Raw genomic sequence first — 14298 nt, 5'->3', positions numbered from 1 at the left:
CTGCAGCATTTGGCTGTATGTGCAAGTCCAGTGTGCATTCAGTTGTGCGTGCGTGCCACGTGCTGATGCAGCGCGTGGTTGTACGCGTGCGAGGCGGATGCGTGGCACTGGCTGTGGCGCAGCGTGCAGCTGTGACAGGCGCGTTGCTGCAGGTGCAGCTGTGTGTGTGTGTGATGAGTGTGTTGGTGCAGCATGCAATCGCGTGTGTGTGCGCGCGCACGTGTGTGGTGGGTGTGACAGCGGAGCATGCCGTGGTGCACGGCAGTACCAGGCAGGGCCACGGGTACGCAGCGCTGTGCGTACCGGGTGCGTGTGTGTGTCCAGGGCGTGTTCGCACACGAGCCCGCGCTCCCGGGGCCGCCCCGCCCCGCTGGGGCCGTGTGGACGCGGGGGGCGGAGCGGGGCCGAGCCGAGCCGAGCCGAGCCGAGCCGAGCCCCGACGCTAGGTGGGTCCTGCTGCGCCGGGCAGTGGGGGGTCCCCGCAGCGTCCCCCCAAGGGCTCCCTGCCGGAGCCGGGGCTGGGGCTGCGGCCGGGTCCCTGGGCCGGCAATGGGGGTCTCCCTGGGCGGGTGTTGAGGATCTCCGGGCCGGCATTAGGGCTCTCCCCAGGCTGGTGGTAGGGGGGCTCTGGTCTGGCATTGGGGGTGTCCTCGGGCCAACACCGGGGATCTCTCTAAGCTGGCATCGCTGGCCTGCACCTACACCAGCCCCAGCCCGTGGGGAGCCCATGCTGAGATCGGAAAACTCATCCCAAAGCCGAGCTGGTGACTTAGCTCTGCCGGCTCCTCCCGGCTACTTCCCCCTCCCCACCCCCCGGAGGGATGGCCGGAGCCAGAGCCAGAGCCGGAGCCGGCAGGGTTATTGCCTTACCAGCTGACTCCTGTTTTGCCTGTCACCCGATCCGTGTCATAAACTTTTACAGCCTCTCCAGCGCGCAGTGAGCGGCGGCAGTGGTCTGCCTGCGTGTCTCCCTCCCCACGGCAGCGCTCGGCCCGTAGCACCACCGGCGGCAGGGCGAGAGCACGCGTCTCCCTCCCCAGTTGCAGCACGGCCGGCCACGGTGAGTAGCGGGGACCCAGAGGGCTCGGAGACTCCCGGCGTACACATACAGTTGGGACCTCCGTTTGCAGAAATTGGCCTTTGCCAAAACGCGGCTGCCTCTGGGGAGGTGCCGGGGGCTCAGGGTGCCGGGGGCTCAGGGTGCTGGTCATCCCCCCAGGTGGCTGGGGAGAGGCCTGGCTGCTAAGCAGAAGGGGCTGGGCGCTCTGCCAGGATGGGGGGATGGAGGCCCCCGTGCCGGCGTTCCCGAAGCAGAGCGTGGGGCAGCGAGGGGGCTGCGGGCAGCTTGCTCTGGCCCCTCCGTGGGCCTTGCGCCAGCGCTGCCGGCAGGTGCTGGGGAGGCAGGTGGGAGGAGCGAGCTGCCCCACAGCAGCGCTGTGCCCGCCGAGGTGCTGGGAGTCGCTTGCTGGGCCAGCAGCTTGGTGGGCAATGCTGGCGCGGCGCTGGCTGAGGTGGCGGAGCCAGCGGTTCTCCCTGGCTGAGTTTTTGTGGGCTCTCTCCACCCTCTGCGTTATCGTGGCTCCTTTGGGTCTGCAAATGCCATTAGTGTCTGGCATGGGCCAGTGAGGCAGTTAAATAGCGCCGTTCTGCTCAGCGCTCTGCACTGTGCCCCAGCGCTGGGCTTGGAGCTGCCCTGGCCCCGTGCCCACTGCCGCGAGCAGGTAGGACCATGCGTGCACCTTCGGGGCGGCCGTGGCTCCCTGCCACAGCAATCCCTACTGTGTTAGGTGCTGGCCACCGCTGGACCTACTCAGGCTGGGTGGGAGCTGCTCTGGGCCCTGCCTCTGCCCGTGGGATTGCGGGGCAAGCCCTGGCTGGTTGTGCTGGGCAGTGGGCCGCAGCAGGCGGACGTGTCCGGATCTGCACGTGCCATGGCCATGGGGCGTCCCATCGTCCCTCTAGCCGGGCATCTGCTGGGGGATGTGGGCACCTACTTGGCCCAGCATCCGGTCAGAGCCTCCACCCCAAATGTGGCTCCTGCTTGCAGCTGGCTTTCCCCTGCTGAGTGGTAGAAGGAGGGCAGGTAGCCTGCTGGTTGGAGCTGCAGCAGCAGGGGAAACTGAGGCACAAGATGGGTGGCCCACATGCTGGCCGGTTTGCCCAGTGGTCAGAAGCCTGCTGTGTGGCCAGGCAGGTGTATTCAGTTGGCCTGAACCCTGATGCTTGCCCATGCTCCTGGGGCAGCTCTGTCTGTGGCTCAGGGGCACGAACAAGCAGAGCCCAGCACTCTCCTCCAGGTACAGCTCTGTGCCATAGACGCAGGGAGAGCTGGGCATGCTGCTCAGCCAGGCCTGCCTCAGTTTCCCCATAGGCGGGAGCAGTGCTCACGGAGCCCTTTGTATTTGGGTTGGGATTAGAGGCTTAAAAATGATGGTGCCTGGGGAGAAGGGCAGCTGCCTTGTGTCCCCATCTGACCTTCCCGGGTGAAGCCCAGCCATGGTGGGTCCCCTTGCCCAGATCCTACTGCGGTGGGTGCCCCATGCCATGCCAAGGCTGCACCGGTGACAGTGCCTGGGGCTGTCCAGGCTCCCTGTGCAGGGAAGGACCCTCGCTGGCAGTAGGCAGGGAGGGTTTTTGGTCAGGGCTGCCGGTGCCAGCTGTGCACTGTGGGCGAGACTTTGCGGAGGGGCCCCGGCGTGCCGCGCGGTGCTGTGCTGCGCCGCGGGGAGGAGGGGGCTGTAATCCGAGCTGACGGTCTCGCTTCTTTGCCTTGCAGCCGTCGGGGGGCTGCGAGCGCGGCGCTCGCCGAGCCAGGCACCGGCCATGATCCGCGCGCTGCTCCTGCTGCTGTGCAGTCCTGCTGTGGGCACTGGGCGCCCGCCACCCCCTGCCACCCCCCGCCTCAAACTGACCTTCCCAGGTGAGTGCAGGCGACCCCACGGGCTGGGACAGGGCAGGGCCGTGGGGATGTGCTGGAGCCACACTGTGCACAGGGCTGGGATGGCCAGGGAGCAGATTTGGGGCTGGTGCCTGGGTGCTGCGGCAGCATCTGGCGGTGCCCCAGCCAGTCCCAGGAGATGTGTGCAGGGCTGTGGGGGGACGGGTGGGCACAGCATGCAGGTGGCCCAGGAGGACATGCTGGAGGGATGCAAAGGCCCGGCATCGTGGCCTCCCCCCAGCCCTGAGGTGCCAGTGCTCCGGGGGGTTGCTGGACATCGGTATGGGGCTGCCCCGTTACTCACCTGATATTGGTTCCCTGAGGGATGCCTGCTTTTGGGGGGAACGCCTGCACCCAAGCCTGCTCTAGTGCATTTGCTTTCGTGTTCCCAGCTTGGACACTTGCTCCTGGGCATCCCTGAAATGCCCTGTGGCTGCGCTCTCCAGCTCTGTCCCACTCTTGCTGGCTCCCGTGGCCCACAGAATGGCTGTGCTGTGCCAGCCAGGGATGACACGCCAGCCAGGGACCCTGCGCCGTGTGCCCGCGGCTCCCAGCTGGTCACGCCACAGGCGCATGGCCTCCCCCAGCGTGCAGAGCCGGGGCACAGACACATGCATCCCATAAGCACCAGGAAGGCCTGTGATCACCAGCCTCTGGCTCCATGTAGGCACCAGCTCTGGGGCATGGGGTGGTGAGCCGGGCTGGGCACTTTGTCCCGGGACACCCCAAGGTGGCTGGCTAGCAGGTAGCTGGGCCGGCCAGCGGGTAGCTGGGTCCCTGGCGAGTGCTCTCCTCTTCAGCCCTTTACAAAGGGCCATTTGTTCCTGCTGCTGTGGAGGGATTAGCTCCGTGGGGCAGAGAAAAGGCCCTTTCTCCCCAGAGCTGCCTGTTGTGTGGAGATTGATGGTGGGCCGGTATGGGGGCGGCTAACCTGGTAAAGCTGGTGGGACGGGTTTGGGGGAGGGGACGGCACGGCAGGGGGATGCGGCAGGGCACAGAGTCTTTCACAGGCGCCCCAAAGGAACCCCTGCCCCGCTTGCGCTCCTGCACTGTGAAGTCTGGGATTTGCACTCAGCCATGTCTGCCCCACACTACCAGCTTGTTTGTGCCCTGGGTGGGTCAGAGAAACCGGGAAAACCGCCTGCGGTGGGAGCAGCATCCCTGCCTGGTGTCTGCAGAGCACTCTTCCCTCTCCCTTTCTGGGAGGGGGACCCAGTGACTGCAGAGCGGTTAGAGCGTGGGAAAGGAGCAGGACTCCTGGTTCTCTGCCTGCCCGACTCTGGGTGATGCCTGGCTTGCTGGGAGGGGGCGTCACGGCAGGGCAGGGCTGAGCAGGGCGCTCTTCGCCCCACAGAGCTGCAGGCCCGCCACGGGCTGCGCATCTATGAGCTGGAGCGCTCGTGCTGCTATGACGTGCTGCTGCTGGACGAGGAGCGCGGTCGCCTCTTTGTGGGGGCCAAGAACCACCTGGTGTCACTGAGCCTCGACAACATCAGCCAGCAGGACAGGAAGGTAACGGGGCCGGGCGCGGGGTGGCCACATTGCTGGCATACCAGGCAATGTGGGCAGCGGCAGCCATGAGATGGTATGACATGGCCCAGCTGTCCTCCACTGGGGACAGCAAGATGAACTGTCTCCAGTGCTGGCATCGCTGCTGAGGCCTGACACACTCGAGGCCTGCATCTGGGAGACTCCCCAGGCCAGCTCGCCCTTGGGGAAGAGGAGCACGGTGTGGAGGCAGCATCCAGGCTGAGACATGACATGAGTTTGGCAGATCTTAGCCAGGGTGAGAGGATTGGGGGGCTGCATGTCTCCAGAGCTGGGTGTTATAAGCATCCTCCCTCTCTCCTGCAGATCTACTGGCCAGCGCCTGTGGAGTGGAGGGAAGAGTGTAACTGGGCCGGCAAGGACATCAATGTGAGTGCCTGGCAGGCTGTGCAGAAATGGGGCAGCAGCAAGGGATGAGGAGCAGCTTGCCAGGCTCCTCTGTCACAGAGCAGCTCGGGAAACTGAGGCTCAGCCAGAGATTGAGGGCGAGCTTGGGGTGCTGCGGGGCTGCAGGAGCAGGTGCCTGGCATGGGTGCCTGCTCAGTGCCACCTCCCGTGCCCTTCTTCCCCAGACCGAGTGCATGAACTTCGTGAAGATCCTGCACTCCTTCAACCGGACCCATCTGTATGCCTGTGGCACGGGTGCCTTCCACCCCACCTGTGCTTTTGTGGAGGTCGGCCAGCACACAGAGGTAGGCCAGTGCTTGGCATGGGACATGGTCGTACCAGCCCCTGGTGTCCCCTGGCTGCCCGCCTGCCTCTGACCCATCTGTACCCCCAGGACTCTGTCTTCAAACTGGACCTGCGGCGTGCTGAGGATGGCAAGGGGAAGAGTCCGTATGACCCTCGGCATGCAGCTGCCTCCGTTCTAGTGGGTAAGAGGGGGCCGAGCCCCAGTGCTGGGGAGAGGTCATCCAAGCGCAGGGTGCCCAGCTGGGACCCAGGCAGGCACAGGGGCCTTTTTAACACTTCCCCTTGGTGCCCGCCAGGTGAGGAGCTCTACTCCGGGGTGGCCACCGATCTGATGGGTCGTGACTTTACCATCTTCCGCAGCCTGGGCTCGCGCCCATCCATCCGCACCGAGCAGCACGACTCCCGCTGGCTCAACGGTTAGTGCCAGCACATGGGGAGTGGGAGGGCACGGGGCCGCAGGCGCCCCAGCTGGGGCCCACGGTGAGGCATCGCCAGCCCTGCAGAGTCAAACGGGCAACAAGTCTGCTGCTCTCACCTGTACGTGTCCCCGAGCAGTGCACATCCTACCCGGAGGGCCCTGGGGTGAGCATGAGTGCTGCCCAGGGCACTTTGTGGTGTGTGCTGCCCCCCTGTGGACAGTGCGTGCCCACTGGAAGGGGTGGTGGGATCCCATCCTTGCCACTCACGTGCTGCACAGCTGGACATGGGGGTCCATGTCCTCCTGGGACCTGGCCAGTCCCCCTGGAGGGTGTCTTTGTGATGGGGCTGCCTGTGCCCGTGGGTGCCTAAGATGCCCAGCCCTGTGCCCAGCATGGGCACCAGCCGTGGCACCCCTGACCCCTGCCCTTTGCCCCCAGAGCCCAAGTTCGTAGATGTTTTTTGGGTGCCTGAGAGCGAGAACCCTGATGATGACAAGATCTACTTCTTCTTCCGCGAGACGGCAGTGGAAAGGCAGCAGGGGCTGGGCAAGACCAGCTTTGCCCGCATTGGCCAGATCTGCAGGGTGAGACTTCCTCAGGCCCCATGAGTGAGGTGGGCAGCCTGGCGCAGCGGCCAGCCTGGCACAGCAGCTTGCCGGAGCGTGCGGGACTGTGGGTGCCAGCCCAGCACCGCTTACTTTGAGTGCCCTCCCTTGCTTGGCAGAATGACGTGGGTGGGCAGCGGAGCCTGGTGAACAAGTGGACGACGTTCCTGAAGGCCCGACTGGTGTGCTCTGTGCCAGGCACTGATGGTGCAGACACCCACTTCGACGAGCTCCGTGAGTGCCAACAGGGATGGTCTGACCCCCAGCCAGGGCTCGCAGTCCCCAGGACTGAGCCCTGCCAGGGCACAGGGCAGCACAGGATGCAGCATGCACCCAGGGCTTGCCAGGGTGCCTGTGGGTGCCAGGGCAGCCAGGCAGCTCTGGTGTGCGGAGGCAGTGCTCACACTGCCCCTGCCCCTGTGCCTGCTCGCAGGTGACGTCTTCCTGCTGCAAACAAGGGACAAGCGCAACCCCCTGGTCTATGCCATCTTCTCTACCTCCAGGTAAAGCGCAGCCCCCAATCTTTCACGCGCTGATGGTACCCACCGGCCCCTTTGCCTCTCACGTCACCATGTCTCTCTCTCACCAGCTCCGTTTTCCAGGGCTCAGCCGTCTGTGTCTATACCATGGCTGACATCCGCCGGGCTTTCCTGGGGCCCTTTGCGCACAAAGAGGGCCCCAACTACCAGTGGGTGTCGTACCAGGCTCGTGTGCCGTACCCCCGCCCGGGTATGGTACGTGGTACGGGGCGAGTGGGGAGTCTGGGGGTGCCCAGGGGTCCCACAGGGGGCACTGGAAGCAAGAACCCCTGCTCACCTGGCTCTGCCTCCCTGCAGTGCCCTAGCAAAACATTCGGCACCTTCAGCTCCACCAAGGACTTCCCGGATGAGGTGATCCAGTTCGCCCGGCACCATCCACTCATGTACAACCCGGTGCTACCTCACGGCCAGCGCCCCCTCTTCCTCCAGGCCAACACGCCCCACACTTTCACCCGCATCGCTGTGGACCGGGTCACAGCTGCTGATGGCCACTACGACGTCCTCTTCATTGGCACAGGCATGTGGCGCCTCCTTGGCTGGGGGGTCCGAGGGTTTGGGGCCGCCCTGACCACAGGAGTTGTGTCCCCTGGGATCCCCAGCCTCACCCCGTTCCTCCCCACAGATGTGGGAACGGTGCTGAAGGTGGTCTCGGTGCCCAAGGAGAGCTGGCACAACATGGAGGAATTGCTGCTGGAGGAGCTTCAGATCTTCCAGGTGAGGGGCACAGCCTGTGGCTGCCTCAGCACCTGGGGATGGCTGTCAGGGCACCTGGCCTGGCTCTGCAGTCCCTAGTGCCCCCGGGAGCCTCCCATGTATCGTGTGTGCTGCCCTCACTCTGTGCCAGGCCGCTCTGCGGACCCACAGGGCTGTGCCAGGCCAGCTTCATCCCCACTCTGACATGGATGCTGCCTGGGTGCTCTGGGAGCCCAGACACCTGGGTTCTCACCTGGTGCCCCTGGGCATGGCTGTGCCCTACGCCAACCACAGCTGTCCCTGACCTATGCCCTTGCTCTCTTGGCAGGACTCATCCCCTATCACCAGCCTGCAGATCTCCTCAAAGCGGGTAAGGGGGAGCAGGGCTCTGTGACCACCGGCTCCACATGACATGTCCCCGTGTCCTGCTGTGGCTGTGCCCAAGTTGTTGTCCTTATGTGGCGATGCTCTGGCTCCCTTTCTTCTTGCAGCAACAGCTCTACACTGGCTCAGCCACAGCTGTGGCCCAGCTGCCCCTGCACCGCTGCAGCATCTATGGCAAAGCCTGCGCAGAGTGCTGTCTGGCCCGGGACCCCTACTGCGCATGGGACGGCAACTCCTGCACCCGCTACGTGCCCAACACCAAAAGGTAGGCAGCACACTGGGGACTGGCCTGCCCCTGCTGCCCTCAGGCAGCTGGTGATGTGCCCTGATGCCCTGGTGAGGGGCACCCACTCTGCTGCTGCCCATCCCTCACTCGCCCCATCTCCCACAGGCGTTTCCGCCGGCAGGACGTCCGCAACGGTGACCCCAACATGCTCTGCTCTGAAGGTGAGTTGGGGCCTTGCCGAAAAGTGGCCAGCCCCGCTGGCCCCGCACAGGTGCAGTGGCAGGAGGCTTGCGCTCGGTGCTGACTGCCAGGCCGTGTCCCCGCAGATCCCCAGCTGGGCAGCGTGCCCCAGAAGAAGCTGTATGGGGTAGAGGGCAGTAGTGCCTTCCTGGAGTGTGTGCCCAAGTCCCTGCAAGCCCGAGTGCTCTGGACATACCAGCGTGCCAGCGATGCCCCCAAGCGAGAGGTAGGTCTGCCCCAGCACGGGCCCCCGTGCACAGCCGGCCCCAAGGGCCTGGCTGCGCTGGGCTGTCCCACTCCCTGATACCCCATGTGCCCCTCGGTGCCCGCAGGTGCAGCTGGACGAGCGGGTGGTGCGGACGGAGCGGGGCATCCTGCTCCGCAGCGTGCAGCGCGCTGATGCCGGCCTCTACCTCTGCCACGCCACCGAGCACGGCTTCACCCAGCCCTTGCTGCAGCTCTTGCTGGAGGTGATCAGCGCCCAGCAGGCCCCAGGGCTGGCATCCGCCGGTGCCACCGACCCTGCGGGGCCACCCGGCCGCAAGGTCTGGTACCAGGACTTCCTCCAGCTGGTGGACCACCCGCCCCTGGGGGCCATGGACAAGGCGTGCGAGCGGCTCTGGAGCCGTGGGAGCCCCCTGGCCCGGAGGAGGCCCCTGCTGCCCCCTCCGCTGAGCGCCAAGGCCAGGCCCCCCAAGTGGAGGCAGGGCGAGGAGCCGCGCAAAGCCCGCAGCCGGCGCACGCATGAGGCGCCGCGGGCCGAACGGGGCCCCCGCAACGCGTCGCCCTGGTGACACTGGGGCTGGCCCCGGGCGCCGGGCTCTGCCTAGGAGCGGGGCCCTGGGCCGGGCGTGCGGAGGCAGGGCCCCAGCGCTGGCACCAGCCAGGCCGCGGGCCACTCCGGAGCCGAACGGTGCCGGGGGTGAGGGGACCCGCGGGGGCTCCAGTTGCAGGGCGAGGAGAGCAGCCAGCCTGAAGATCTCCGGTAGCTGCTCTGGGCTGCCTGTGTGGCCAGGCCGGGGGCCCCTGTGCCCCCGTGACCACCAGCTCCAAGCACCCACGGGCGACCGAGCCTGGGCACCACAGAACCACTGACGTATTTATTAACGACTGTTACTGATGAATGTAAACCCACCCGGGGGCGCGGGGGCGGGCACGGCCTGGCTGCACCCCGCGGGCATGGTCAGAGGTGCCCGTGGCCAGAGCAGGATGGGGCAGCAGGGTGCCACGGGGCTTCCAGGGTGCACGGGGTGGGGAGGGGCCCAGGAGAGGACATGAGGGACCTGGGCACGCCTGGCTCAGCCTTCGCAGGCGCCTGTGCAAGGCAAAGAGGCACCCAAGGGATTGGTGCCCCGCCGTGAGCAGGGACAAGGCGTTGCCCGGGGTGATGGGCCCTGCGGGGCGGCTGGGCCAGGAGGAGAGGAGCCTGGGGGTGGGGGGGGCCCAGCACCCTGGGCATGGCTGCGAGGGAGTACCACCGAGCCCCTGGGCTTGTACTAATGGAACACAATAAAGCAGAGGATTCAGCCCCGTGTCCAGAGTGTGCCCAGCCCCCCCCAAAAAAGTGCCCCCCGAAGGCTGCCCCCCACAGGAAATGCCCCTCGGGGCCTTTCCCCCACTGCCTGCCCAGCAGGGCTGCCCAGACCAGCACCCGCTACACTTCTGTTTCCACAAGACTGAAATTGAAACTGAGTGTTTTCCCAGGGCATCGCCAGAGCCACTGCTTAAAGGAGGGCCAGAAGGGGAGCCCGGGGTCTGCTGGGTCCCTGTGCGTCCAGTGACCCCAGTGCCTCCGGTGGCACTGGAGGCAGCCAGGTCCCAGTGCTGACCATGCCAATGCCCCTGGGATGGCTGACCACAGCACAAGAGCCCCCGGCATGAGCACAGGCAGGTGCTGGCCCAGGCAGGGCACCCCCAGACTCCTTGAGGCCCCACTTAGCTTGGGGTGCCCCCATGGTGTGCCATGGGCCCCGCTGGCAGCTTGGGCATGGAGAGAGGGCACTGAGCCACCAGAGACACCCCAAACTACAAGGCCCCTGTGGCACCACCATCTCCAGCACCCCCTTACCCTGCCCCATCTCTGCCCATTTCACCTGCCTCTGTCCCCCAGCTCCCCCTGCTCCTGCCCCTCTCCCCCCCCGCCCTCTCCCCACTCCTGCCCTCTCCCCTTGCCCTCTCCCTCTGCCCCCTGCCCCTGCCTGAGTTTTAGTTCCTGGATTTCAGATTTGGATCTCCCCAGTGCCCCAGAAAGCCAGAAAGGGAAAGCCAGGTCAGATCAGGGCAGAGCTGGGCTCTGCACCGGGCACCCACCCCAGCATCACCCGTCGGTGCCCCCTTGCCTTGTGGCCCCTTGGGCAAGGGCCACGCTAGGGTTGTGGCCGGGTGCCTGGAGCAGCCCACGCAGCACAGTACTTTCATTTCCGGCAGAGAGGAAGCAAATTGCCAGCAGCCAAAAAGAAAACTCAGAATCGAAACTTGGCAACTCGCCAGAGCCTCCAGAGCTGATGCTTAAGGTAGCATGGGCAGGAGTGCCCAGGGCAGCCAGGTCCCAGGCCCACAGTGGCACCAGGGCCTGCCCGTTCCCACGGTTGCGGTGACATTGGCGACTGATGTCCCACTGCCTGCGGTGCCACCATGGCCTTCAGTGACACGGGCACCAGCCACGTCCCAGTACCTCTGGTGACACCAGTACCTCCAGTGACACTAGAGCCAGCCACGTCTCAGTGCCTCCGGTGACACCAGTGCCTCTGGTGACACTGGAGCCAGCCAAGTCCCAGTGCTGGCCGTGCCGCAGCCCAGGCACTTGGTCCGGTCAGGCCACAGCACAGGAGCCCCCAGCACGGGCACAGGCTTGGGGTGCCCCCATGGTGTGCCATGGGCTCTCCTGACAGCTGGAGCATGGAGAGGGGGCACCGAGCCACCAGAGACACCCTAGACTGTAAGGCTCGCTGGCACTCCCAGTTCCAGCGTCTTCCTGAGCCTGCAGGCAGTTGCCCATGGTGCCACTGCCCTGCGGCTGGATCCCTGCAGTGATGGAGGCAGTGCGCAGCCCCCATGTGTCCCCTGCCAGCCCCTGTGGTGGTGGCCAGCAGGAACAGCCCTGGGGACGTCGTGCACAGCAGCTATTTGGGGCCCCAGCCCCAGACATGCACCCCTACCCTACCCTGCCCCCCCCCCCCCCCGAGTGTCCTGGGGTTGGTGCTGGGAGATCTCCTAGCACAAGGGCCTGGGATGGGAGTATCTAGCAGCGTTTCTTGGCTCTGTGTGGCCAGGGAAGAAGCGAAACTCCGAGGCTGGGGCTACCTTAAGTTCCTCGCTGTGACGCAATCAGAGCGGCGGCCTGACAGGGTTTAAAGACAGCTGCAGGCAGGAGAGGACCAGAGACTCGGAAGGAGGATGCTACTGGGGCAAGTGCCAGCCATGGATGGGCTGGGGAGTGTGACTGCCCGTGAACTGGACACCTGGATCGCCAGTACCCTGGAGCCCAGCACCACTTTCCGCACACAGGTGAAGCAGACAGTGAAGCAGATCTGCGATTTCTTCAAGGAGCAGTGCTTCGAGGACATCCGCGTCCACAAGACTGTCAAGGTGAATGCTGCCTGGAAGGGGCCCTCTGGGTACCATGAGCCCTGCCATGCCAGCCCCTCTCACCCCCCCCCCCCCCGGGGCTCTCTCCCTGGCAGGGTGCTGAGTACCACCCTCCCCCCTGCCCTGCACGTTCAGCTTGTGCTCTGCCTCAGTTTCCCTTGGCAGCTTCCTTGAATGGCATGGGTCCTCCCCCCGTGCCTTGTGCCTGCAGGGCAGCAGTGCTGAGCGGGTGCTATGTCCCTCTGCAGGGTGGCTCAGCAGGCAAGGGCACAGCCCTGAAGAACAACTCTGACGCCGATGTGGTGCTCTTCCTCAGCTGCTTCTCCAGCTACCAGGAGCAGCTGCACAGGCGAGCCGAAATCCTCACCCTCATCGAGGAGAGGCTCGAATGCTGCAGACAGACACTGACGTTCACTGTGGACATCAGCAAGCCCCAGCGCAAGGGCCCCCCTGACTCACCCCCACGCTCCCTCAGCCTCACTCTCTCGTCCAAGTTGTACCCGGAGTCAATTGAAGTAGACGTCCTGCCTGCCTATGATGCCTTGGGTAGGGGTCTGCACCTGGCAGGTGTGGGACTGGGGGGGGCAGCAATGCTGGGATGGCTCTTGCAGCTCCCTCTCACCCTACAGGGCAGGTGACCAACGATGCCAAGCCGGCTGATGATGTGTACATTAGGCTCCTGAATGCACACAGTGGCCCTGGCGAATTCTCCCCCTGCTTCACTGAACTGCAGAAGAAGTTTGTGAAGCGTTGCCCTGCCAAGCTCAAGAACCTACTGCGCCTAGTCAAGTACTGGTACAAGGAGGTGAGGGGCTGCCCAGCCTTGCTGTGCCTGCATAGGCGTCCTGGGAGCCATCCCACATCCCAGGGTGCCTGTGCCTGCCAGATCTCACCTGCTCCCATCTCCTTCCCAGGTCCTGAAGCCACGGTACCCCAACACACAACTGCCCCCCAAGTACGCCCTGGAACTGCTGACCATCTATGCATGGGAGCAGGGCACGGATGCCAGCGAGGGCTTCGACATGGCTGTGGGCTTCCGCACGGTGCTGCAGCTGCTGCACCGGCACCAGGAGATCATCATCTACTGGGAAAAGTATTACTCTCTCCAGGACAGCCAGGTGGGCACCCATGTGAAGAAACTGCTGCTCAGCTCACGGTGAGAGCCCCCAGCCCAGGCACTGCATGTGCCACCTGTGCCACAGGCACTGCCTTGCACTGCAGCCCCAGGTGCTGCTCCCAAGTGGAGCTGGCATTTGGGTAGGGGCCATGGGCACCACTGCAGTGTGCCCAGGCCTCCATCCGCTCTGGCATGGCACTAACAGCAGGGCCTGTGCGTGTTTTCACAGACCCGTGATCCTGGACCCCGCTGACCCGACGGGAATCCTGGGCAAAGGCAAGAATTGGGAGGTAGTGGCAAATGAAGCTGCCCGTTGCTGTTGTCTTCTGCCTTGTGTCGCCTCTGTCCAGCCCTGGGATGTGCAGGTAGGGTTGCCCATGCCCAAGGGCATTGCAGTCCCCAGACCATGCCCCCATTGCCCTCACCCACCTGCTCTCTCCCCCCACAGCCGGCCCGGCCTGTGACAGTGGAGATAAGGGCGCTGACAGGCAAGAGTCTGACCAGGACTGTTAGCCTGGACACCACCATCTTGAACCTGAAGGAAGAGATTGCGCAGCAGTGGAGCATCCCTCCATACCAGCAGCGCCTGGGCCAGCAGAAGCCAGGCCAGGCTCTCTGCATCCTGCAGGACAGCAAAACCCTGGCCACCTGTGAAATCTTCTGCAGCACCACACTGATGCTGCTGCACACTGAGACCCAGGAGATGCAGGTCCTGGTGAAGGATGACAAGAACTGCACAACCACCTACACGGTGCGGCCCACTGACACTGTCCGGCAACTCAAGGAACAGATCTGCACCCTGCGGGGCGTTTCCGCAGACCAGCAGCGCCTGACGTTTGGCTCCAGGGAGCTGGAGGATCGACACACACTGGGGCACTATGGCATTCAGAGCAAGAGCGTCATCTACCTGCTCCTGCGTCTTCGCGGGGGCGCAGGCCCCCGGCGCCCCCCCTTTCCTGCTCCCTTGCGCTCCTGAGCATTGCCTGGGCACCAGCCCACACTGCTGTATCCATGCACCACCTATCATGCCGGAAATAAATGACTTGGAAAGCCTTTGTACTGCCCTGGCTTTAGGGACAGTACCAAGCAGCAAAGGGGGAGTTTGGGGATGACCTCATGGGAAGGAACAAGGGTGCTGGGTGGGCATGGCAGGGGGAAAATGCGTCCAGCAGGATCAGGGATGCCAGCCCAGCACCAAACCAGGTGCTGGCAATGTGGGCATGGTGTTTGTGGGGGCACACAGCCCTTCTGCCTGCAGCTGCTCCTGATTCTTTTCACCCTCCGCTCCAATGGCATCACAGCTGCGAA

General features: G+C 64.9%; 2 protein-coding genes across 3 annotated transcripts; both read left to right on the top strand.

Moving 5' to 3' along the window:
* The first annotated feature begins 239 nt into the window (after positions 1–239).
* Positions 240–9811, top strand: SEMA3B (semaphorin 3B). 2 transcript variants are annotated; one of them, XM_026110599.2, is made up of 19 exons: positions 240–446; positions 923–1060; positions 2777–2920; positions 4293–4450; positions 4793–4855; positions 5059–5178; positions 5268–5361; positions 5476–5595; positions 6037–6182; positions 6323–6437; positions 6637–6706; positions 6793–6937; positions 7040–7259; positions 7365–7456; positions 7764–7805; positions 7927–8084; positions 8211–8266; positions 8372–8511; positions 8618–9811. In XM_026110599.2, exons 3-19 carry the CDS (start codon positions 2824–2826, stop codon positions 9077–9079), a joined length of 2298 nt encoding a protein of 765 aa, XP_025966384.2. In that variant the 5' UTR covers positions 240–446; positions 923–1060; positions 2777–2823; the 3' UTR covers positions 9080–9811. The 2 variants fall into 2 exon arrangements, with proteins under 2 accessions (XP_025966384.2, XP_025966385.2); XM_026110600.2 differs by lacking the exons at positions 240–446; positions 923–1060; positions 2777–2920 and having other exon boundaries at positions 4311–4450; positions 4579–4855.
* A 1803-nt stretch (positions 9812–11614) lies between these two features.
* On the top strand, positions 11615–14045 carry LOC112989421 (2'-5'-oligoadenylate synthase 1-like). Its single transcript, XM_026110576.2, has 6 exons — positions 11615–11873; positions 12122–12419; positions 12503–12678; positions 12788–13029; positions 13220–13355; positions 13439–14045. Exons 1-6 carry the CDS (start codon positions 11682–11684, stop codon positions 13964–13966), a joined length of 1572 nt encoding a protein of 523 aa, XP_025966361.2. The 5' UTR covers positions 11615–11681; the 3' UTR covers positions 13967–14045.
* Positions 14046–14298: the final 253 nt, after the last annotated feature.

This window comes from Dromaius novaehollandiae, chromosome 12, assembly GCF_036370855.1.
Source record: "Dromaius novaehollandiae isolate bDroNov1 chromosome 12, bDroNov1.hap1, whole genome shotgun sequence".
Classification (NCBI taxonomy): domain Eukaryota; kingdom Metazoa; phylum Chordata; class Aves; order Casuariiformes; family Dromaiidae; genus Dromaius; species Dromaius novaehollandiae.
Note: the sequence above shows the minus strand (reverse complement) of the source record. Positions and strands in the feature narration are given on the sequence as shown.